This window comes from Lethenteron reissneri, chromosome 63 (assembly GCF_015708825.2).
Source record: "Lethenteron reissneri isolate LAM-NWPU_2019-01 chromosome 63, ASM1570882v1, whole genome shotgun sequence".
Classification (NCBI taxonomy): Eukaryota; Metazoa; Chordata; class Hyperoartia; order Petromyzontiformes; family Petromyzontidae; genus Lethenteron; species Lethenteron reissneri.
In genome coordinates, this window is record NC_083841.1 from 4605129 (window position 1) to 4630234 (window position 25106).

General features: G+C 52.9%; 1 protein-coding gene across 1 annotated transcript; it reads right to left on the bottom strand.

The window, feature by feature from the left end:
• Positions 1–747: 747 nt before the first annotated feature.
• On the bottom strand, positions 748–18146 carry LOC133358816 (tRNA-splicing endonuclease subunit Sen54-like). The gene is made up of 10 exons (XM_061577263.1): positions 18090–18146; positions 16522–16605; positions 14717–14815; positions 13536–13588; positions 12716–12811; positions 10677–11060; positions 8463–8689; positions 6686–6746; positions 3573–3719; positions 748–3372 (listed from the first exon to the last, which is right to left on the bottom strand). The coding sequence occupies exons 1-10, from the start codon at positions 18129–18131 to the stop codon at positions 3162–3164; spliced, it is 1404 nt and encodes a 467-aa protein (XP_061433247.1). The 5' UTR covers positions 18132–18146; the 3' UTR covers positions 748–3161.
• Positions 18147–25106: the final 6960 nt, after the last annotated feature.

A 25106-nucleotide genomic window follows, 5' to 3' on the forward strand; every position in this document is an offset into this window, starting at 1 on the left:
AATGAGGTTCCAATGGTGAATCAAAACCCGTTTGCGACCTCTGCTGCAGCCTTGCAACCCCTTTGGCTCTCAGTGGTAATACAATGTTAATGCATCGGTTTTATGAAACGGAGTACAGTAAAACCTTGGATTGCGAGTAGCTTGGTCCGCGAGTGTTTTGCAAGACGATCAAAATTTTTTAAATAAATATTAATTTGATAAACGAGCGAGGTCTTGCAATACGAGTAGTACGTGTATACGCTTTGTCTGCCGAGCGTCACGTGATCACAGCTGATGTACGAGTGCTTTGGATTACAAACAAGTTTCGGGAACGAATTATGCTCGCAATCCAAGGTTTTACTGTAGCTGTAACTTGCGTGCCCCGTGCTTGATTTGTGTTTCAATTTACCTTCAAAAATAATCTGGCCATATCTGTGTGATGCTCCCCCAGCTTAAGAAGAAGAACCACTGCACTAGGCGGGGTGGGGGTTGGGCCCTCTAAGAGCGCCTTCAGGTAGAGGCCTTTCCGGCAAGCAGCGGTGAGGAAGCAATCGTTAGGCTGCACCGCTGCGGTCGCCGTGCAGAAGTTTCCGAACAGTTCCATTACGCCCCCGTCCCTCCTCGTTCAAAGTGGTAAAAATCCCACAGCACCCCCCCCCTCCCCTTGGTCTTGAGGCTGCTGCGGAAAACCTGGCGTCAGAGGTTCGAGGGTTTTTCAAAAGGATAAAGTGGCACGCAGAGAGAAGTGTTGGAGACACAGCAGACACCTTGCAAAGTTGAAGGGCAGAAACCCGGTATTTATTGGCTGTTAGCTGACAGCAGTTTAACACAATCCCCGCGGGGTGGGGTGGGGGGGGTATAAAACGTGGGTGTACGAATGCCGCGCCGCGTTCCTGTACAATTTGTGAACCGGAGTGTCGCCATAAAAAACATGTTTTTCATTTACTTCAATGGCGAGTTTTTATTTGTTTTGTCGAGTTAAGAAAAGTCGGGGCGGGAAGGAGCAGCTACTGGGAATTCCGCTTTGCAAAATTCACACCAACTGCTACGATGGGTCTCCCGCCGGCTGCTGCACCCGGTTGATCAAAGAAAAACTTTTCAAGAACCCATCTTCTTGGTTCTTTCGGTAAAGTCACGTAGAAGGGAAGTAATAAAATAATACTTTACCGAAAGAACCAAGAAGATGAATCCCTGCAGTCACGAAAGCTTTAAATCGAAATTTTCAAGAACTGTCGTCACTATTTGGTGCTGGTCCAAAACAAATCCACGCACAGGCTGACCTCGCCCCTGTGACAGAATTTTTTTTTACAAAAAAGCAAATCCAAAAATCTGAGCACGCGTACCAATTAACACCGAAGCACGCCGTGATTTCACTATCTTTGATTCGTGGTCACCATTTAAAACATTTTTTTCGTTAAATTTGTTGCTACAAATTGTGATAATGGGATCACGGGAGAGTTCGGCGCCGATTGGCTGAGCGTACGTCACTGTCATTGGCTGAGACGCGGGGGGTGGGGTCCGATTTGCCCAGCGTGCGTTCTCATTGGCTGAGCGACGCAAGGGGTGGCGTCTGATTGGCTCAGAGCATACGTCGCTGTCATTGGCTGAGGGGCGCGGGGTACGTTGACCTGGCCACCGCGCTTTAGAGAGGGTTTGATTTGAAAAAAATGTTAGCTAATTTTTTTTCTCCGCGACTCGGAGAGACGTAACGCATCAGCGTTTTACGGGGTCACCGCCAATATTGTATTGCTCATGCGTCAGAAACAACACTGTCAGGGAAACTCATCCCCATATGTAACAATCGTACAATGACCCCCCCCTTTTAGCGCCGATTCCATTAGCGCTCGCTTCTCCAGGAACGCGTCTTGAGCGCTAAGCGAGGTCGTCAAGCTGTACAACATTACACGCGCAGTAGTGTGGGGGAAGTCGAAGGGAGCGGTGGCGCAGTGGTCGTCGCACGGCACAACGAACCTGCCGGCCTGGGTTTGTATCGTGGCTACGGCGAGCATCGGTAGTGAACGAAACCTGAGCCGATCGCGAGCAATCGTGATCAAATTTCGATTTAAAGCTTTCGTGACTGCAGGGATTCATCTTCTTGGTTCTTTCGGTCAAGTCACGTAGAAGGGAAATAATAAAATAATAAAAATTAAACAAAATAATGAAGACCAGGTCTGTCGGGGAGACAGCGTCAGAGTCTGTCTCCCCGACAGACCTGTTCTTCACCTGAGGACGGCTGCTTGCGTTGTGGCCGAAACGTCGTGAGAATAACTTTATTATATTTTATTTTTATTATTTTATTATTTCCCTTCTACGTGACTTTACCGAAAGAACCAAGAAGAACAATCGCGATCAATCGCCAACCCCGCGCTAAAGCAACCCCCCGGTAGCTTGCACCGTGTGCAGAACTTCTTCCAACAGCGGACCGGCAACCGTAAAATTACCGTGATGTCACGTGACATGCAAGGCATTATGGGACAACTAATCCTAATGGCCGCTAACGCACCTTTTTTTAAATCCTTTATATTAAGTTCACTTGCTAGCTTGCTTGCTTACTTACGACCGTGCAAATCTTTCGATCGTTTTTTTAACCCACTTCCCGTGATCCAATCGAGCTGACATTTTGCACACAGACTCGTTGTGCGTGACAATTTCTTTTCCTGAAATTTTTTTTCAAAATTTTACACTTTTTAGGAAAAATAAATTATATTTAATTACCAATTGCTTAATGGTGCCAGATAATCATCTGACCGATAGGTGGCAGCCATCTCAAGCCAGAGGACGAGAGGACTCTAGCCACCACGCATATAAAGGATTTACAGTGAAAAACTTTGTTTTTACGGGTTAATTTTTTTACCATCAGCCCTCGAGCCAGATCAGAAATCGGTGCCACCTGAGGTGTCGTCAAATCTTTAGTTAGTGCCGCTTCATACACGGCGAATTACCCGATAACGCCGCTCGTTTCAAACGGTTTTCGCACAAGTTCGCCGTCAATTGCGCGCGTCAAGAAATTGGAACCTCCCGCTAAACGCTACGCTGCCGACAGCCCCGGGGCAGCAGGCTCGGGCCCAACAAAAAATTTGCGTGGCCTTCGCATTTCATCGCGACGCCGTGGTCAGCCGTGGTCAGCCGTAGTCAGCCGTAGTCAGCCGTGGGCAGCCGTGGGCAGCCGTGGGCAGCCGTGGTCAGCCGAGGACGTCGGTGGGCAGCTTGAAGTCGTAGAACGAGAAGAAGGAGACGTCTCCGGCATCCACCACGCCGAACACGAGAACCGTGTCGTCACTGCCGACGCCGCTGGTGGTGTCGCTGGTGGTGCCGCTGGTGGTGCCGGTGTCGCCGCCGCCGCGTCGCGCCAGGAGCTTCAGCGCCCGGAGATCGGGGACCGGGTCCTCAAAGCTGCCGGCGTTTTACACGGAGAGTGAGGGGGGGGGGGGAAACGGACGCTTTTCAATATTTCAACCTGCCAAGTTTGACACGTTTCATCTTGTTGGTTCTTTCGGTAAAGTCACGTAGAAGGGAATAATAAAATAATAAAAATAAAACATAATAAAATACAATTCTCACGACGTTTCAGTGCTGCGCTCGTGGCCACTGACCAGCAGACACAGATGCGGGCGAGGGGGACGCCCGGCCTCGTCTTCTTGAAGTCTGTGTTGTCAGCCGAGAAGACGTCGTAGCTGATGGTGAAACTCGTGCCGCGTCTATCCTTCACCTCGCTCCCCTCCTCCTCCTCCTGCAGCAGCCTACAGTGCGGCACAGGCCGGCGAGAGACAAAGATAAAGGTTCCCCGTGTAGCCTCTAGCAGACCGATGTAGGGGCAAGTGCTGTTTAGCGAGCAGCTGCGAAGGCCGGCACGGCACGCGTGTGGTCAGCACCACGCCCGACACGCACAAAGGTGCTCACATTTATACATTACAGTAAAACCGTGGATTGTGAGTAACTTGGTCCGCGAGTGTTTTTCAAGACGAGCAGAGATTTTAAATAAATATTAATTTGATAAACGAGCGAGGTCTTGCAATACGCGTGGTACGTGTATACGCTTTGTCTGCCGAGCGTCACGTGATCACAACTGATACACGAGTGCTTTGGATTACAAACACGTTTGCGGAACGAATTATGCTCGCAATGCAAGGTTTTGCTGTATAAGGTTGCACTCAGATTTAAAGCTTTCGTGACTGCAGGGATTCATCTTCTTGGTTCTTTTGGTAAAGTCACGTAGAATGGAAATAATAAAATAATAAAAATAAAACATAATAAAATAATTCTCACGACGTTTCGGCCACAACGCAAGCAGCCGTCCTCAGGTGAAGACCAGGTCAGTTTAATTTTTATTATTTTATTACTTCCATTCTACGTGACTTTACCGAAAGAACCAAGAAGATGAATCCCTGCAGTCACGAAAGCTTTAAATCGAAGGTTGCACTCAGTACACACGAGGTGCTTTCTACAAATGAACCACATTCGTGGGAACATCACCCACTTAAATGTTGCCGTACCGCACCTTTACTCTCCACCAAAAGCGGAGAGCACGCAGGGAGGGTCAATGCCCCAAATATTGTTGACCTTGCTTTCACACGGTATGTGAGCAACATTGTGAGAGAGACATTGTTCTTCCATACCACAATACCATGCTCATCTCGTCAGGAAGCATACAACCATCGCACAAACTCTGGTAAATCCTCGCAGAGGCTTCTGGCTAAACATCGAACAAAGACGGGCAGATTCGCTTCTGCGGCCGTCTGGAACGCTCTTTTCCTTCCGATATTCGGAAGCCACTCGGAGCTGTGCGAGTTGAAATCTAATCTGACAACTAATTCCTGACAAACTGCCTTTTGTGCTTCGTTTGTTGTCCTTCCCCCGCACTTAGCGATTAGCACGTGACCAGGTATGGTGCGAAAGAAGTTCCACGCACGCACGCACGTACAAAGTGCCGCTAAGAAATTGATTCGTCGCTTTCGTGACTGCAGGAAATACTCTCCGGTTCTTTCGGTAAAGTCACGTAGAAAGAGAAAATTATTAATTTAATAATAGTGTCGTGACATAAGAAGGGAGGGGCTGCTGGGGGCTCTGGGACCCTGGGCGGGCCAGACGCTTAAACCTCTTGGCGCCAGGCGTTGGGTTCCCAGGCGGGTCAGACGCTTAAGCCGCTTGGCGCCGCCAAAGGGGGGGCTGTGTGTGCTCTGTGGGATATCTGGGGGCGCACACAACCCCACCCCTCGTTGGGGACGAGGCATAAAAGGGCAGCTCCCTGGACGATCAGGGCCAGTCGTAGCTCAAGACCCAAGACCCAAGACCAGCCATCTGAGGACCCTGGGACGCTGTGAGGGCCAGTGGTGGGACTCTGGAACTCCCGACTCTACGACCTTGTGAGGGCGAGTTCCAGAGCGTAGCCAGAGTAGAGTATCTAGGCTGTGTACCTAGGCTGTGTACCTGGGAGTTGTTACAGAGTATCAGGACTGTTGGACTGTTGGATTGCTGTTGGATTGTAATAAAGAAGTTACCTCTACAAGTGTCTCCGGAACCTGTTACAATAGCATACGACGTTTCGATTGCAACACAAGCGCATCATCATCATCACGTGTTATCTATCTCTGCTTACGTGTCTGTCTGTGTGTCTCCTGTTCTGTGTTGAATCTCTCTCTTAAATTTAGCAATCTTTGTAAGAGCGTAATCAACCAGGTCGGGTGTTGACTGTTGTATTAGCCGACTCTCTGTGTTGTATTGCATTGTAGTTCTAAGTTTACTAGGTTTTGTTTTCTCTTTCATTAGTACCCGATGATGGTTGCTTGTGTTGCAATCGAAACGTCGTGTGCTATTATTAAATTAAATGATAAAATACGACGTTTCGATTGCAACACAAGCAGTTGTTATCAGGAAGAACTACATTTGAGAGAGACAAAACACAGACGCGGAGACACACAGACAGACACATAAGCAGAGAGAGACAACACAGAGACACATAGAGACACACAGAGACACACACAGAGAGAGACACACAGAGACACAGACAGAGACAACAGAGACACACAGAGAGACACAAAGAGACGCACAGACACACAAGCAGACAGAGACAACACAGACACACAGAGAGACACATGTTCTGTGTCTCTCTCTGTGTCTCTGTGTTGTCTCTCTCAGCTTGTGTGTCTGTGTGTCTATGGTGTGTGTCTCTCTCTCTGTGTGTGTCTCTCTGTGTGTCTCTGTGTTGTCTCTCTCTGCTTGTGTGTCTGTCTGTGTGTCTCCGTGTCTGTGTTTTGTCTCTCTCTGTGTCTCTGTGTGTCTGTCTGTGTGTCTCCGTGTCTGTGTTTTGTCTCTCTCTCAAATGTAGTTCTACCTGATAATGACTGCTTGTGTTGCTATCGAAACGTCGTGTGCTATTATTTAATTGATGATTTTCTCTTTCTACGTCACTTTACCGAAAGAACCAAAGGGTAAAGTGCCGCTAAGCGAGCAGCTGCGAAGGCCGGCACGGCGTCGCGTGGTGCCGGTATGGACCGGTACCACGCTCGCAACGCACGCAACGCTCGCATCGCACGCAACGCACACAACGCTTGCAACACACGCAACGCACGCAACTCACGCAACGCACGCAACGCACGCAACTCACGCAACGCAACTGTGATGGCAGCGGTGTCCGAGTGCGTCACATCGCGGCGTCAGAGATCGCGGCGAAGTCTCCGAGAAAGATCCGCGCAGAATGTCCACTCACCGCGACGCGCCCTCCAGGATGTGCATGGGCGCCACAACGCTTATCTCCTGCAGCAACTCGGCTGTCGACACAACAACAACAACAGCAGCAGCAACAACAATTAACAACAATAACAAGCCGGCCAAAGCCAGTGGATTGAGCGAGCCTCTCCTTGTTAAGGTGGCCGCCGCTACGCCTATGCAGGGTGATTAAAAAATGTTTCAACACTCATATATGACTATAGTTTTTAATGGAAAAAATTAACCCGTAAAAACAAAGTTTTTCACTATAAATCCTTTATATGCGTGGCGGCTAGAGTCCTCTCGTCCTCTGGCTTGAGATGGCTGCCACCTATGGATCAGATGATTGCCTGCCACCATTAAGCAATTGGTAATTAAATATAATTTTTTTTTCCTAAAAAGTGTAAAATTTTGGATTTTTTTTTTCACCAAAATAAATTGTAACGCACAACGAGTCTGTGTGCAAAATGTCAGCTCGATTGGATCACGGGAAGTGGGTTAATAAAAAACGACCGAAAGATTTGCACGGTCGTAAGCGCGCAAGCAAGCAAGCAAGTGAACTTAATATAAAGGATTTAAAAAGAACGGATAACACACTGTGACATGACAACAAAAGTGTGCTAATAGCTTTAAAACGTCAATGAGTCTCCACTTGTTCGCCATCGTTGTCAACGCGTCGCCTGGAATCTTCTCCCGGTGGTCTCCAGAGCCCAGAGGCATATTTCTCGTGGTGTTGTTGCAAATTCTCGGAAGTGTTCACATTTTACTGGTGGAAACCTCCTGGTTACACCGGCCCACAGGGGATTATTGTGTCCGTCGTGCAGGGAGGGGCTGGGTGGAGAGGGTGGGGGGGTGGGAGGGGTGGGGCTGGGTGGGGAGGGGCTGGTCACCCCGTGGTGCCCTTATAAAACTCAACGTTTCACCTACTCACGCCGGCTTGTGCCCGCCCTCACAGTCGGGCATATTTGCGGAATACACCACGCCGCCGTTGACCCTGCAGGCCATTGACCGAGCAACCCAACGTTCCTACCAGCTCCCTCCACAGGAATGTGTTTTTGAAGCACCCTCCATCGCAAACGTTTGACGTTAAGGCTATTACGGGCGGGGGGATATCTTTGCCTTTGTGTCGTGGCGGAGATGGCAGTGCTGCTTGTGGTAATGGTAAGAGATGTGGTAGTGGTTAACGGGTGTAAGTTGATGGGTGGTGGAGGTGGCGATGGTGGAGGTGAGGGTCGGTGGGTCGCACAAATGTCGCGTAACTCCCTTCCCCACGCATGTCGAGGTGCGATAATCTCTGTCCGTACGGGATCGAGCGTTGCCCCCTCGCACACGCGTCTGTTCTCCTGTCGCCCCAGTTTCATCCCGCACGTAAACCACTCATCGTTAACTGGCCGATAACACCTCAACATGTAGAGGACCGCAGAGCTCAGGTAAATGACCACCGCGTGGCTGCTGATCTCCCCATTTCCCCGTCTGCGGTTCCTCCTACCGGCTCCTCCGAGTCGTCCTCTCTCTCTCTCCCCTCTCTACGAGAGCGTCGAGCGAATACTGTGCGCGCGTCGCGTTTCAAGTTGAAATTATCATCGTTCGTGTCGTGAAGGGTCGCGGGCCTTGCTGAACAGGCTTCGTGCCGGCCGCGGTCTTGCTGCTGCAGCTGCTGCTGCTGCGGCCAACTTAACCGCGGCAACAGCGCTCCGTGGACGCGGTCCGGGTTCACCCAACAAGGTCGACCCGCACGCATCCACGGCGGGCCCAGCGCGCGCCGACGCGCTCCTCACCGTGGCTTCGCGCCGCCACCGCCGGATTGGTCAGGGGCTCCACGTGGTCCTGGCGCGACGGCCGCCCGTGCGGCTGCTGCCCCCACTCGGCCGCCTCTCGCCGCCCGTGCCGTCGCGCCAGCAGCTGCTTGAAGTCGGCCCAGTCTCGGCAGCGGCGCGCTTCAGGGTCGCGGTCCACATCCCAGCGGCGGTGCGGGTTGTGCTCCTCGTAGCGCCAGCCGTGGTTCCTGGCGGCGAGACGTTAACCCCCTTATTCTTTACCACATTTCCGAAACTTTCTGCTAGTTGCAGGGTCGGGGGGGTGGGGGGGGGAGAGTCCCTGTTCAACGCTGAATCTTGGAACGTGCGAGCGGTTCGGCGTTAGTTTTATTTAGTGAGGTATAGTAGTTCTAGATTTGAAGCTTTCGTGACTGCAAGGATTCATACTCTTAGTTCTTTCGGTAAAGTCACGACTTTACCGAAAGAACTAAGAGTATAGGTATAGTAGTAGTAATAGCGTCGTTGTTTTTAAGGCGTTATTCACCGCAGAGAACCGCAGCGACACGATCGCCGTACTCAATGACAGCTGGCGCCAAACTGTGCCACGCGCCATCCCGCATGGCCTACGGGTCTCTATCTAAGTCTACAGGTCTCTGTGTAAATCTACGGGTCTCTATCTAAGTCTACGGGTCTCTGTGTGAGTCTACGGGTCTCTGTGTAAATCTACGGGTCTCTGTGTGAGTCTATGGGTCTCTGTTTGAGTCTACGGGTCTCTGTGTGAGTCTACGGGTCTCTGTGTGAGTCTACGGGTCTCTGTGTGAGTCTACGGGTCTCTGTGTAAATCTACGGGTCTCTGTGTGAGTCTACGGGTCTCTGTGTGAGTCTACGGGTCTCTGTGTAAATCTACGGGTCTCTGTGTGAGTCTACGGGCCTCTGTGTGAGTCTACGGGTCTCTGTGTGAGTCTACGGGTCTCTGTGTGAGTCTACGGGTCTCTGTGTGAGTCTACGGGTCTGTGTAAATCTACGGGTCTCTGTGTGAGTCTACGGGTCTCTGTGTGAGTCTACGGGTCTCTGTGTGAGTCTACGGGTCTCTGTGTGAGTCTACGGGTCTCTGTGTGAGTCTACGGGTCTCTATGTAAATCTACGGGTCTCTGTGTGAGTCTACGGGTCTCTGTGTGAGTCTACGGGTCTCTGTGTGAGTCTACGGGTCTCTGTGTAAATCTACGGGTCTCTATGTAAATCTACGGGTCTCTGCGTAAATCTACGGGTCTCTGTGTAAATCTACGGGTCTCTGTGTAAATCTACGGGTCTCTGTGTAAGTCTATGGATCTCCAAGCGAGTCACTGGTGACCGGGCTGACACCCATCAACTCACTGCAGTTGAGAAGCCGGTGTTACTAATGGTGGCTGTACCGGGTTCAGCGCTCTGCCCTCCGAACCAGTCGGTCGCCTCTCACCTCACCGTTACATCTTCCTCCTGCTGACGCGACTTGCTAAAGCATCCGCTTGCTACTGCAACCGTTGTCGCTGTTGCCTAATTGCTACAACAACTGCTGCGGCTACGACCGTAGTTACTACTTCTGTGACTGTACGTATGTAGAACTTCTTTCGCACCGTACTTAGCCACCCGTGCTCATCAGAGATGCAGGGGAAGGGCAACAAACGAAACCCACTGCCTCTAACACATTGTCCTGCGGAGGGAGCTGGTAGGAACGTTGGGTTGCTCGGGTCAATGCCCTGCAGGGTCAACGGCGGCGTGGTGTATTCCGCAAATATGGCCAACTGTGAGGGTGGGCACAAGCCGGCGTGAGTAGGTTAAACGTTGAGTTTTATAAGGGCACCACGGGGTGACCAGCCCCTCCCCACCTAGCCCCACCCTCCCCACCCACCACCCAGCCCCACCCTCCCCACCCAGCCCCTCCCCACCCAGCCCCTCCCCACCCTCCCCACCCAGCCCCTCCCCACCCTCCCCTTCCCACCCTCCCCTCCCCCACCCTCCCCACCCAGCCCCACCCTCCCCTCTCCACCCTCCCCACCCCATTTTTGGATGCACGACGGACACAATAATCCCTGTGGGCTGGTGTAACCAGGAGGTTCCCAACCAGTATAACTGCTTCTGTTGCAACTTCTGCTGCTGCTGCTACTAACACTGCCTACGCTGCTACAGATGCTGCCGACATCCCTTCCGCCGTTAGCCACAAGCCGACGCCGCCACCATCGCCGCCACCTCCGCCACCTCTCTCTGTGCAGATTGATCCGTCCTGCCCAGCGGCCCTCGTCGGAGCGGCGCCCGGCGGTCCCCGGCGGCACCAGGTGGCCGGGCAGCTCCCGCAGGCTCGTCGCGCAGTCGTCGGGCGCCACGTTCGGGAACCGCGCCATCGCGAAGTCCCAGCGGCAGGAGCGGACGCGACGGTGGTGGCGCCCGTCCACCGCGCTCGGCGACCCCGACACCGGCAAGGCCGGGGAGAAGCCGAAACCCCGGCAAGGCGGCGCCGCTGGTTGCTCCTCCTCTGCCGGTGCCGGTGAAGAGCCAGCGTCGGGCTCCTCCGGGCTCGAGTGCCGGTGAGCGGCGGCAGCGTCGGTGTCAGCGGCGGAGCAGCGCTCTCTCTTGCTGTCCGCCCTGCGTGCCCACGGGGGGAGGGGGCGGCCCGGCCGCGGAAACTTTACCAAGCAAAGGGAACGCAGTCGAATGATCCGCATTTAGAATCGACGTCACGTGTTAGAAGAGTTTTTGCCTGCTGCTGTAGATTTACACACGATGATGGTGATGAGCCGCTTCTTGTTCAGCTATCATGTGTGATAGGTTGCTTCTGAGAAAGAGCGATACAGCACAGCGAACCTTACCTGGTAAAATAGAAAGTTACAAATAATTTCGATTTAAAGCTTTCGTGACTGCAGGGATTCATCTTCTTGGTTCTTTTCGGTAAAGTCACGTAGAAGGGAAGTAATAAAATAATAAAAATAAAACATAATCAAATAATTCTCACGACGTTTCGGCCACAACGCAAGCAGCCGTCCTCAGGTGGAGACCAGGTGTGTCGAGAAGACAGAACTGTTCAGACGCTGTCTCCTCGACAGACCTGGTCTTCACCTGAGGATGGCTGCTTGCGTTGTGGCCGAAACGTCGTGAGAATTATTTTATTACGTTTTATTTTTATTATTTTATTACTTCCCTTCTACGTGACTTTACCGAAAGAACCAAGAAGATGAGTTTTAAACATACTTTAGGTGACGGCTTCAAAGCAATGACGGGCTGCGGTCAACAGGCCGTCGGCGCAAGGTGCTGTTAACGAGAACCCATCAAGGTCGGCACGGCACACGGGGGCGTCGGTGGCCACTCGCGTGACGTCAGTCCGTACGTGGTGAGTACGTGGTGAGTACGCGGTGAGTACGCGGTGAGTACGTGGTGAGTACGTGGCATCATAGCGTGTCTCCGCTCGTTCACCGCGTGCGACGACAGCGGCGCGGATCAGCTTCTGCAGTGGAAAAACCAAGCTGGGCTCCTCCTGACCTGGGCCGGCTTGGCACGGCTCCGATATACAGTGGAAAAAAATTAACCCGTAAAAACTAAGTTTTTCACTATAAATCCTTTATATGCGTGGTGGCTAGAGTCCTCTCGTCCTCTGGCTTGAGATGGATGCCACCTATGGGTCAGATGATTGCCTGCCACCATTAAGCAATTGGTAATTAAATATAATTTTTTTGTCCTAAAAAGTGTAAAATTTTGGAGAAAAAAAATTTCACGAACATTAATTGTCTCGCACAACGAGTCTGTGTGCAAAATGTCAGCTCGATTGGATCACGGGAAGTGGGTTAAAAAACGACCGAAAGATTTGCACGGTCGTAAGCAAGCAAGCACGCAAGCACGCAAGCAAACTTAATATAAAGGCTTTAATAAGTATAACCAGTAAAAACAAAGTTTTTCACTATAAATCCTTTATATGCGTGGCGGCTATAATCCTCTCGTCCTCTGGCTTGAGATGGCTGCCACCTATGGGTCAGATGATTGCATTGCACCATTAAGCAATTGGTAATTAAATATATTTTTGTCCTAAAAAGTGTAACATTATGGAAAAAAATATATCACGAACATTAATTGTCACGCACAACGAGTCTGTGTGCAAAATGTCAGCTCGATTGGATCACGGGAAGTGGGTTAAAAAACGACCGAAAGATTTGCACGGTCTTAAGCACGCAAGCAAGCAAACTTAATATAAAGGATTTAAAAAGCAACATAGGCCAGCGTGCAAACTAACACACACACACCCACATCACTCACTCTGGTGTTCACCGCTGCACTTCCGCTTGTGCCGTTTCTCTCCCCGGGAGACCGGCTCACTCGGCTGCTGCTCGTTCCTCGCTGGGACGTTCCTGCACAAGCAGCAGCACCGCCCAGACAAAGGTCCCCCGCATAGCCTTGAACAGACTGTTAGGGCAAGGGCTGTTAGCGAGTTGCACTTGGGAAGGGCGGCACCACGGGAGACGAGTGGATGGTGGGGTTGTCAGCACCACGCCCGGCTGCCTTTGTCTCCCCAGTGGTGATGTTTTTACACGCAGCACCAGATAATCGTCAAAGGTGTTGGTGGCCGTGAGCGGGAGTCGAACTCAGGTCGCCGGGTTTGTAGTGCAGAGCGCTAACCACTCCCCGACACCAGCATCACCGCACACGCATGTACAAAGACAAAGATCCCCCGTAAAGCCTTAACAGACTGTAGGGCAAGTGCTGTTAGCGAGCACCTATGAAGGCCGGAACGGTACACGAGGGGGTGGGTGGCCAGCACCACGCCCGCCTTTGTTTCCCCAGTGCCGATGTTACACACCGCACCAGTACTCATTTAAGGCTGAGTCGACCTAGGGGAGGCCCGGGACCGGTTCAAATAATCGTGTTAGCTGTGAGCGGGAATCGAACCCGGGTCGCCAGGTTCATAGCGCAGCGCTAACCGCTACACTACCGCTCCCCACACGCATGTACACACACACACAAGTACACGCGTGTACACACACCTGCATTAGCACCGTTGGTTTAGGTACGGTGCCAATGAAGTTCAACGTATACACGTGCATCTCATTCATAATAACACGCTCGCTCACTCACTCGGGTCTGAAGCGCGTGACCACATAGCCCAGCCTCTTGAGATGGGCGTACACCTACAGAGGCGATTGGTGAGTGGGGGGGTAGACACAGAGGGACAGCCGGTGTTAGCACTCGCGACCAAGTCAACAGACAAAATCTCCAGATCCAAAATGTATTATTGGGGTGCCACGGTGGCTAGGAGATGTTAACTACCTCGCCTGGTATACAGGAGGTCGTGGGTTCAATCCCGACGCCTGACGCCTGCTGCTGTATATTTGGAATTTACGTGTCTCTCTCTCATCATCATCATCATCACGGTGGCTAGGAGATGTCGACTACCTCGCCTGGTGTACAGGAGGTCGTGGGTTCAATCCCGACCCCTGACGCCTGCTGCTGTATATTTGGAGTTTGCGTGTCTCTCTCTCTCATCATCATCACGGTGGCTAGGAGATGTTAACTACCTCGCCTGGTGTGCAGGAGGTCGTGGGTTTGATCCTGACCCTGATGCCTGCTGCTGTATATTTGGAGTTTGCGTGTCTCTCTCTCATCGTCATCCTTTTCCAACAGATCTGCCCAGGTGGCTACCTGTCAGCAAGAGCGAGCGGCTCGCAATCGAAGGCTCGCCGGGTTCAAATCCACGTTGGGGGTTGACTCGGTTCCATCATCCCTCCGAGTGCGTTAAAATAGGTACCGCTTTGCAAGCAATTTTTTTACGTAAATTTGGGCCGGACCACTACAATGCGGCCTTAGGTGAAAGAAAAAAAACCCGATTTGGCCACGAATGATAACATCGGCCGTCACAAACCATACCTCTCCATAACAAAGGCTCAGCCTTTTGTTATGCAGTCTATTCTTAGTCTTAAGCCTCACCTTACCATATTAATAAAAAGTGTGCCGTACTTGGCCCTTCCCCCCTCTCCAACCATTATATAAACGGAGTGGTAGCTCTTGTAATCTCTCATTTACTTGATACAGCTATCGTGGCTGTGACGGTTCCACCTGAAGACGGAAGCTTGTGTTGCCCTCCGAAAACGTGGTGATTTTTATTATATTTTACTTTTATTAATTTTAATTTTTTACCTACGTGACTTTACCGAAAAAACCTAAGAATATGAATCCTTGCAGTCACGAAAGCTTCAATCTAGAATATGTAAACCGCAATACGCGCGCCGAGCGATGATCCACCGGGGTTCGTGACGCACCTGATACTGGTGGAGCGAGAGGCCTTCGGTAGCGAGGGCCAGCTCATGGCCTTCCTGTATGGACAGCGGAAGCCCTCGCACCCTCAGCTCTATAGAGCCCTGGCGCGCACACGAGATGGAAAGTCGTCACAACCGGGTCACGATCGGCAATCCGCTGCTGGATGAAAGGCCTCCTCCCCCCCCAAGAACGTCGCCAGCTCTCACGGGCCTCGCAAGGAAACAATCCGACGTTACATCCGTGCTGTGCGGTGAACTTCTTTCGCACGCCGTACGTAATCGGAGGTGCGGGGGCAGGGACGACGAACTAAAACACGAAGGGCAGTTGTGTTTCGCTTTGTTGTCCTGAACAATCATTGGGCGCGGCGTGCAGCGTGGAACGAGTTAATTTCTATTTGAATGGGAGGAGGTAAATTGGTAAACGCGGAATGACAGAGCGTGGTGGTGGTGGTGGTGGTCGGTGGTGTATGGTGGTGGTGGTAGTAGTAGTGGTGGTGGTAGTAGTGGTGGTAGTTGTGGTGGTGGTAGTTGTGGTGGTAGTGGTGGTAGTAGTGGGGTGGTAGTAGTGGTGGTAGTAGTAGTGGTGTTAGTAGTGGTGGTGGTAGTGGTGGTGGTAGTAGTGGTGGTGGTGGTAGTAGTGGTGGTAGTAGTGGTGGTGGTAGTAGTGGTGGTGGTGGTAGTAGTGGGTGGGTGGTAGTAGTGGTGGTAGGGTAGCGATGGTGGTAGTAGTGGTGGTAGTGGTTAGTAGTGGTTGGTGGGGTAGTGGTGGTGTAGTAGTGGTGGTAGTGGTAGTAGTGGTGATGCTAGTGAGCTCGTAGTTGGTGTGTCGTGGTGGTAGTGGTGGTAGTGGTAGTAGTGGTAGTAGTGGTGGTAGTAGTGGTAGTAGTGGCTGGTCCGTGGTGGTCATGGTGATAGTAGTGGTAGTAGTGGTGGTGGTCATGGTTTTAGTGTGGTTAGTAGTGGTAGTAGTGGTGGTAGTGGTGGTGGTAGTGGTGGTAGTGGTGGTAGTGGTAGTAGTGGTGGTAGTAGTGGTAGTGAGTGGTGGTCGCTGGTGGTCATGGTGGTAGTAGTGGTAGTAGTGGGTGGTGGTCATGGGTGTTAGTGGTGGTAGTAGTGGGTAGTAGTGGTGTTAGTGGTGGTAGTGGTGGTAGTGGTAGTAGTGGTAGTAGTGGTGGTAGTAGTGGTAGTAGTGGTGGTCGTGGTGGTCATGGTGGTAGTAGTAGTGTAGTAGTAGTGGTAGTAGTGGTGGTAGTAGTGGTGGTAGTAGTGGTGGTAGTGGTGGTAGTGGTAGTAGTAGTGGTGGTAGTGGTGGTAGTGGTTAGTAGTAGTGGTGGTTAGTAGTAGTGGTAGTAGTAGTGGTAGTAGTAGTGGTAGTGGTGGTAGTAGTAGTGGTAGTAGTGGTGGTAGTGGTGGTAGTAGTAGTGGTAGTAGTAGTGGTAGTGGTGGTAGTAGTAGTAGTAGTGGTGGTAGTAGTGGTGGTAGTAGTAGTGGTAGTAGTGGTAGTAGTAGTGGTAGTAGTGGTAGTAGTAGTGGTAGTAGTGGTAGTAGTAGTGGTAGTGGTGGTAGTAGTGGTGGTAGTAGTGGTAGTAGTGGTACTAGTGGTCGGTCAAGAGAAGCCGGAGGAAACCCGGCACACAAACGAACCAAAAACGGCAGCGCATTTCGGAGGCAGGACGCACGGTGGGCGATGAACCACCGGTGGGTGTGAAACAAACACTGCAGCCACAGAACACCGCAAAGTCCCGAGACGCCGCGGCTGAGAAACACCGCGGCTACAATCCGGCGCACCCGCGACCGCGCTCACTCACACACTCTAGCAGGTAGAGGGCCTCCTCTGGGTAGAGCAGCTGCCTGCCGTTCACCATATGGCCCATCGTCTGCCAGAACTTGCCCTGCGTGGGAGGGGGAGGGAGGAGGGAGGGAGGGGAGGGAGGAGAGGGAGGGTCAGGCAGGTGCATTCGCCGCTATGGTGCTGGTAGCGCAGCAGCAGGGGGATCTGGTGATGGGTTTTGAGGGTGATTTGTGTTTCTTGTTGGTGTCTATGAACACAGTAACCACAATGGGACCTAATGTTACACGGGAAACTCGCGTTAAATCTTTGAAAGAAAAAAATACAACAAACGACATGATGAACGAAGTAAAGTGCCGAAAGACTGAGCATCTTTCTCGTCTGATCGTTAAAGAAAAAAGGGAAAAAAAGGAGGGAGTGGAGGGAGGGAGGGGAACGGGAGGGAGAGAGAGGGAGAGAGGGAGGGAGGGAGGGATGGGAGGGGAGGGGGGAAGGAGAAGGGAGGGAGGCATTCGGTGTTAAACTCATGCAAACTTGAGGTCCCATCCCCCCCACCCCGAGGCTGATTTTACTCTGCAGGGAATGTAAATATTTTGCTTTGGGATTCCTCGTTGTGAGTGTGGTTTTTGTTGTTGCTCTGATTGCTTACTTAATTTCAGTGTTTTTGTTTTTTTTTATTTGCAATTTTGGTCTCTTGAGTTGTTGAAAAACTCGCTCACCTCGCTCACCCTCTCTCGCCATCTCACTCACTCACGAATCCACTCACCTACCGACTCAGCCACTCACCCACCCACACATCTACTCGCACACGCATTCACACATCGAAACAATCACCCACCCGCCCATCGACGCACGATTCACCCAAACGCCCACGCACCCACCCGCCCGCCCAACCACCCACCAGGCAAATTAGACTCTATCCTGGTCTCCTAAGTTCTCATCTGGTTACACAAAATCAACTTGACATTTGAACCACTGCTATGTGACTGCATGGATTGTATACACATTATTGTAAATGGTTCCAAATATTTGCCAATATTCCCCAAAAATATTCGCAAATGACCCAATTGGCATCTACAAAGTAAGCATCATCCCCTGACGGTGTAAACCTGGCAGGGCTCTCTGTAACAAATATATGAAGGCTAATTTAACCAAATTTAGAAAACACAATTACAGCACAACCTCCGTTATCCGACATCCATGGGGAATGGATGGTGCCGGATATTCAAATATGCCGGTTATCTGAGAGTCATTCATACTTATCGTTCCACCAATCTAAAAAACTTTTCAAGAAACTCAAACTTACATTTTAACTATGATATAAGAATATATGATGTAAGAAATAATACTGGTAGGAACCTCCTGGTTCCACCAGCCCACAGGGGATTATTGTGTCCATCCGTCCGTCGTGCAGAGAGGGGCTGGGTGGGAGGGGGAGGGTGGGGAGGGGCTGGGTGGTTAACGAGGGCATTCCAGATGGCGTAGTGCCAGATGAGAGGGCTTTTGCTGTGCGCATGGATCCCTGTACACGGGCGAAAGTTCGGAGTGATACACTCATGAATGGCTCAGCACGGGACCTCAACTCACAGGTTTAGACTTCAACTCCACTTTCTCTCTTCCGCAATCCATTCGGTCTGCACCAGATTCCCGCTGTTGCACAGCACAATACAGCTTGCTGCACAGCACAATACAGCTTGCAGCTCAAGACAGCCGTAGCACACATCAACGTCGTCGTCATCATCGTCGTCATCACCAACATCAGAATCGTTATTATCGCCACCGTAATTATCATCTTCATTACCACCACCACCTCCATCATCATCGCAAACTATGATTATCGTCGTAGTCAACCCAGAAAAGCAGGATAAATTGCCGTGCAGAACAGAACACACAAATATTTACACCATTGGAACCTCATTTGCCAGTAGAAAAATATAATTGTTTTTTTACCCTTTTATCTGGCAACAAAACTGACACCTTTTTTACAAGGAGTCATGTTTGCACATGGTGTGGACCAGATGACGCCAAAAGGCGCACGACGTCATCTGGTCCAACACCATGTGAGACTAGGCTCTAAGGAAAGCTGTCTCGGGTGTGGACCAATCAACTTCAAGGACAGTGCATACATTATCAGAGTGTGTTTTTGTTTGCATTCCGACTGCAGGTATTGTGGTCTATGCAAACATGACTCCTTGTATAATAATACTACTCTCATTTTTTATCGCGTCATTCATGCTAACAGCATCCCATAACGCTGTACATTCATTATATAAGAGGACCAAATGCCACCTGAAAACTGTTGTGCACACTTTTGTGGATTTTGCTATCCGACACAACGTAGGCTGAAGTGGTAACTGATTGACGCGTTTTGTTTACCGTGACAAACCATTACTGGCCGTGTCGGGTGGTGGAGGGGTTACGACACATTTATACTCTTGGTTCTTTCGGTAAGTCACGTGGGTATAAATAAAATAGAATCACGACGTTTTGGGCGCAACACAAGCATCCGTCATCAGGTGGGAAAGCCATGGTCTGCTGCTGATGCAGATTGTTTTAAAAGGTCTGAAATGGGTGTAGCCCAAGGGTTGTAAAAAGTGGCCGGGCTAGCTTCAATTCAAGATTGACACATTTATACTTGCACGATCTAACCCAAAAACTTATTATGATTTCATGAATGCACTGATTACCATGTCTTTTTCATAGTATGTGTTTATGTTGTTAGCATCTTTGTATATTCACATCCATTGTTTAAATAATTACAAAGTAAATTTTTGTGGGTGAAATGGTGCTTTTGATGCTAGCGGAATGCTTTAACGTGCATTTCCTATACTTGCTTAACGACTGGTTACGTGGAACCAATTACAGTCGTTAAAAGGGGGTTCCACTCATTGGTGACATTTACTCAATGGGAAGGTTATTTTGTGGGCTCTATGGGAGTCTACTGTGGTGCCTTGTCTGGCACAGTAGGGGGTACAGCTGGTGGTGCATCTACCGGTCATCTCAGTCAGCCAACCCATGCACCTGCTGGGTCTGTCCCGTGTACCTCCTGCACCTAGTCTGGCACAGTAGGGGTGTACAGCTGGTGGTGCATCTACCAGTGGTCATCTCGTCACCAACCCATGGCACCTGCTGGGTCTGTCCTGCGACCTCCTGCAACCTAGCCTGGCACAGTAGCGGGGTACAGCTGGTAAGCATCTACCAGTGGTCATCTCCAGTTCGGCCAACCCTGGCACCTGCTGGGTCTGTCCCGCGACTCCTGCACCTAGCCCTGGCACAGTAGGGGGGTAAGCTGTGGTGCATCTACCCGGTCATCTCGTCAGCCAACCCATGGCACCTGCTGGGTCTGTCCGCTGTGACCTCCTGCACCTAGCCTGGCAACAGTAGGGGGTACAGCTGGTGATTGCATCTATAAGGGTCATCTCAGTCAGCCAACCCATGGCACCCTGATGGGTCTGTTCCAAGACATCCTGCACCTAGCCTGGCACAGTAGGGGGGTACAGCGGTGGTGCATCTACCAAGTGGTCAATCTCAGTCAGCCAACCCATGGCACCTGCTGGGTCTGTCCCGCGACCTCCTGCACCTAGCCTGGCACAGTAGGGGGACACCTGGTGGTGCATCTACCGGTCATCTCAGTCAGACAACCCATGGCACCTGCTGGGTCTGTCCCGCGACCTCCTGCACCTAGCCTGGCACAGTAGGGGGGTACAGCTGGTGGTGCATCTACCAGTGGTCATCTCAGTCAGCCAACCCATGGCACCTGCTGGGTCTGTCCCGTGACCTCCTGCACCTAGCCTGGCACAGTAGGGGGTACAGCTGGTGATGCATCTATAAGTGGTCATCTCAGTCAGCCAACCCATGGCACCTGCTGGGTCTGTTCCAAGACCTCCTGCACCTAGCCTGGCACAGTAGGGGGGTACAGCTGGTGGTGCATCTACCAGTGGTCATCTCAGTCAGCCAACCCATGGCACCTGCTGGGTCTGTCCCGCGACCTCCTGCACCTAGCCTGGCACAGTAGGGGGGTACAGCTGGTGGTGCATCTACCGGTCATCTCAGTCAGCCAACCCATGGCACCTGCTGGGTCTGTCCCGCGACCTCCTGCACCTAGCCTGGCACAGTAGGGGGTACAGCTGGTGATGCATCTATAAGTGGTCATCTCAGTCAGCCAACCCATGGCACCTGCTGGGTCTGTTCCAAGACCTCCTGCACCTAGCCTGGCACAGTAGGGGGGTACAGCTGGTGGTGCATCTACCGGTCATCTCAGTCAGCCAACCCATGGCACCTGCTGGGTCTGTCCCGTGACCTCCTGCACCTAGCCTGGCACAGTAGGGGGGTACAGCTGGTGGTGCATCTACCGGTCATCTCAGTCAGCCAACCCATGGCACCTGCTGGGTCTGTCCCGTGACCTCCTGCACCTAGCCTGGCACAGTAGGGGGTACAGCTGGTGATGCATCTATAAGTGGTCATCTCAGTCAGCCAACCCATGGCACCTGCTGGGTCTGTCCCAAGACCTCCTGCACCTAGCCTGGCACAGTAGGGGGGTACAGCTGGTGGTGCATCTACCGGTCATCTCAGTCAGCCAACCCATGGCACCTGCTGGGTCTGTCCCGTGACCTCCTGCACCTAGCCTGGCACAGTAGGGGGGTACAGCTGGTGGTGCATCTACCGGTCATCTCAGTCAGCCAACCCATGGCACCTGCTGGGTCTGTCCCGTGACCTCCTGCACCTAGCCTGGCACAGTAGGGGTACAGCTGGTGATGCATCTATAAGTGGTCATCTCAGTCAGCCAACCCATGGCACCTGCTGGGTCTGTTCCAAGACCTCCTGCACCTAGCCTGGCACAGTAGGGGGGGTACAGCTGGTGATGCATCTACCGGTCATCTCAGTCAGCCGACCCATGGCACCTGCTGGGTCTGTCCTGTGACCTCCTGCACCTAGCCTGGCACAGTAGGGGGTACAGCTGGTGATGCATCTATAAGTGGTCATCTCAGTCAGCCAACCCATGGCACCTGCTGGGTCTGTTCCAAGACCTCCTGCACCTAGCCTGGCACAGTAGGGGGGTATAGCTGGTGGTGCATCTACCGGTCATCTCAGTCAGCCGACCCATGGCACCTGCTGGGTCTGTCCCGTGACCTCCTGCACCTAGCCTGGCACAGTAGGGGGGTACAGCTGGTGGTGCATCTACCGGTCATCTCAGTCAGCCGACCCATGGCACCTGCTGGGTCTGTCCTGTGACTCCTGCACCTAGCCTGGCACAGTAGGGGGTACAGCTGGTGATGCATCTATAAGTGGTCATCTCAGTCAGCCAACCCATGGCACCTGCTGGGTCTGTTCCAAGACCTCCTGCACCTAGCCTGGCACAGTAGGGGGGTACAGCTGGTGGTGCATCTACCGGTCATCTCAGTCAGCCGACCCATGGCACCTGCTGGGTCTGTCCCGTGACCTCCTGCACCTAGCCTGGCACAGTAGGGGGTACAGCTGGTGGTGCATCTACCGGTCATCTCAGTCAGCCGACCCATGGCACCTGCTGGGTCTATCCCGTGACCTCCTGCACCTAGCCTGGCACAGTAGGGGGTACAGCTGGTGATGCATCTATAAGTGGTCATCTCAGTCAGCCGACCCATGGCACCTGCTGGGTCTGTTCCAAGACCTCCTGCACCTAGCCTGGCACAGTAGGGGGGGTACAGCTGGTGATGCATCTACCGGTCATCTCAGTCAGCCAACCCATGGCACCTGCTGGGTCTGTCCCGTGACCTCCTGCACCTAGCCTGGCACAGTAGGGGGCGGTACAGCTGGTGATGCATCTACCGGTCATCTCAGTCATCTGACCCATGGCACCTGCTGGGTCTGTCCTGTGACCTCCTGCACCTAGCCTGGCACAGTAGGGGGTACAGCTGGTGATGCATCTATAAGTGGTCATCTCAGTCAGCCGACCCATGGCACCTGCTGGGTCTGTCCTGTGACCTCCTGCACCTAGCCTGGCACAGTAGGGGGTACAGCTGGTGATGCATCTATAAGTGGTCATCTCAGTCAGCCGACCCATGGCACCTGCTGGGTCTGTTCCAAGACCTCCTGCACCTAGCCTGGCACAGTAGGGGGGGTACAGCTGGTGATGCATCTACCGGTCATCTCAGTCAGCCGACCCATGGCACCTGCTGGGTCTGTCCCGTGACCTCCTGCACCTAGCCTGGCACAGTAGGGGGTACAGCTGGTGGTGCATCTACCGGTCATCTCAGTCATCCGACCCATGGCACCTGCTGGGTCTGTCCTGTGACCTCCTGCACCTAGCCTGGCACAGTAGGGGGTACAGCTGGTGATGCATCTATAAGTGGTCATCTCAGTCAGCCAACCCATGGCACCTGCTGGGTCTGTTCCAAGACCTCCTGCACCTAGCCTGGCACAGTAGGGGGGGTACAGCTGGTGATGCATCTACCGGTCATCTCAGTCAGCCGACCCATGGCACCTGCTGGGTCTGTCCCGAGACCTCCTGCACCTAGCCTGGCACAGTAGGGGGGTACAGCTGGTGGTGCATCTACCGGTCATCTCAGTCAGCCAACCCATGGCACCTGCAGGGTCTGTTACGTGACCTCCTGCACCTAGCCTGGCACAGTAGGGGGGGTACAGCTGGTGGTGCATCTACCGGTCATCTCAGTCAGCCAACCCATGGCACCTGCTGGGTCTGTACCAAGACCTCCTGCACCTAGCCTGGCACAGTAGGGGGGTACAGCTGGTGATGCATCTACCGGTCATCTCAGTCAGCCGACCCATGGCACCTGCTGGGTCTGTTCCAAGACCTGCACCTAGCCTGGCACAGTAGGGGGGGTACAGCTGGTGGTGCATCTACCGGTCATCTCAGTCAGCCGACCCATGGCACCTGCTGGGTCTGTTCCAAGACCTCCTGCACCTAGCCTGGCACAGTAGGGGGGTACAGCTGGTGGTGCATCTACCGGTCATCTCAGTCAGCCGACCCATGGCACCTGCTGGGTCTGTCCCGTGACCTCCTGCACCTAGCCTGGCACAGTAGGGGGGTACAGCTGGTGGTGCATCTACCGGTCATCTCAGTCATCCGACCCATGGCACCTGCTGGGTCTGTCCTGTGACCTCCTGCACCTAGCCTGGCACAGTAGGGGGTACAGCTGGTGGTGCATCTACCGGTCATCTCAGTCAGCCGACCCATGGCACCTGCTGGGTCTGTCCCGTGACCTCCTGCACCTAGCCTGGCACAGTAGGGGGTACAGCTGGTGGTGCATCTACCGCTCATCTCAGTCAGCCAACCCATGGCACCTGCTGGGTCTGTCTCATGAACTCCTGCACCTAGCCTGGCACAGAAGGGGTACAGCTGGTGATGCATCTATAAGTGGTCATCTCAGTCAGCCGACCCATGGCACCTGCTGGGTCTGTCCCGTGACCTCCTGCACCTAGCCTGGCACAGTAGGGGGGTACAGCTGGTGGTGCATCTACCGGTCATCTCAGTCATCCGACCCATGGCACCTGCTGGGTCTGTCCTGTGACCTCCTGCACCTAGCCTGGCACAGTAGGGGGTACAGCTGGTGATGCATCTATAAGTGGTCATCTCAGTCAGCCGACCCATGGCACCTGCTGGGTCTGTTCCAAGACCTCCTGCACCTAGCCTGGCACAGTAGGGGGTACAGCTGGTGATGCATCTATAAGTGGTCATCTCAGTCAGCCGACCCATGGCACCTGCTGGGTCTGTTCCAAGACCTCCTGCACCTAGCCTGGCACAGTAGGGGGGTACAGCTGGTGATGCATCTATAAGTGGTCATCTCAGTCAGCCGACCCATGGCACCTGCTGGGTCTGTCCCGCGACCTCCTGCACCTAGCCTGGCACAGTAGGGGGGTACAGCTGGTGGTGCATCTACCGGTCATCTCAGTCATCCGACCCATGGCACCTGCTGGGTCTGTCCTGTGACCTCCTGCACCTAGCCTGGCACAGTAGGGGGTACAGCGGTGATGCATCTACCGGTCATCTCAGTCAGCCGACCCATGGCACCTGCTGGGTCTGTCCCGTGACCTCCTGCACCTAGCCTGGCACAGTAGGGGGGTACAGCTGGTGGTGCATCTACCGGTCATCTCAGTCAGCCAACCCATGGCACCTGCTGGGTCTGTCCCGTGAACTCCTGCACCTAGCCTGGCACAGAAGGGGGTACAGCTGGTGATGCATCTATAAGTGGTCATCTCAGTCAGCCGACCCATGGCACCTGCTGGGTCTGTCCCGTGACCTCCTGCACCTAGCCTGGCACAGTAGGGGGGTACAGCTGGTGGTGCATCTACCGTCATCTCAGTCATCCGACCCATGGCACCTGCTGGGTCTGTCCTGTGACCTCCTGCACCTAGCCTGGCACAGTAGGGGGTACAGCTGGTGATGCATCTATAAGTGGTCATCTCAGTCAGCCGACCCATGGCACCTGCTGGGTCTGTTCCAAGACCTCCTGCACCTAGCCTGGCACAGTAGGGGTACAGCTGGTGATGCATCTATAAGTGGTCATCTCAGTCAGCCGACCCATGGCACCTGCTGGGTCTGTTCCAAGACCTCCTGCACCTAGCCTGGCACAGTAGGGGGGGTACAGCTGGTGAGCATCTATAAGT

Excerpts from the sequence above, each read along its gene's own strand:
- LOC133358816 (XM_061577263.1), bottom strand. The coding sequence starts at position 18,131 with ATGGATTGCGGAAGAGAGAAAGTGGAGTTGAAGTCTAAACCT. Across the intron at positions 12,812-13,535 it reads GTCACGCGCTTCAGACCCGA|GAACGTCCCAGCGAGGAACG; the intron begins GTGAGTGAGCGA and ends CTGCTTGTGCAG. Across the intron at positions 3,720-6,685 it reads ATCCTGGAGGGCGCGTCGCG|GCTGCTGCAGGAGGAGGAGG; the intron begins GTGAGTGGACAT and ends GCCGCACTGTAG.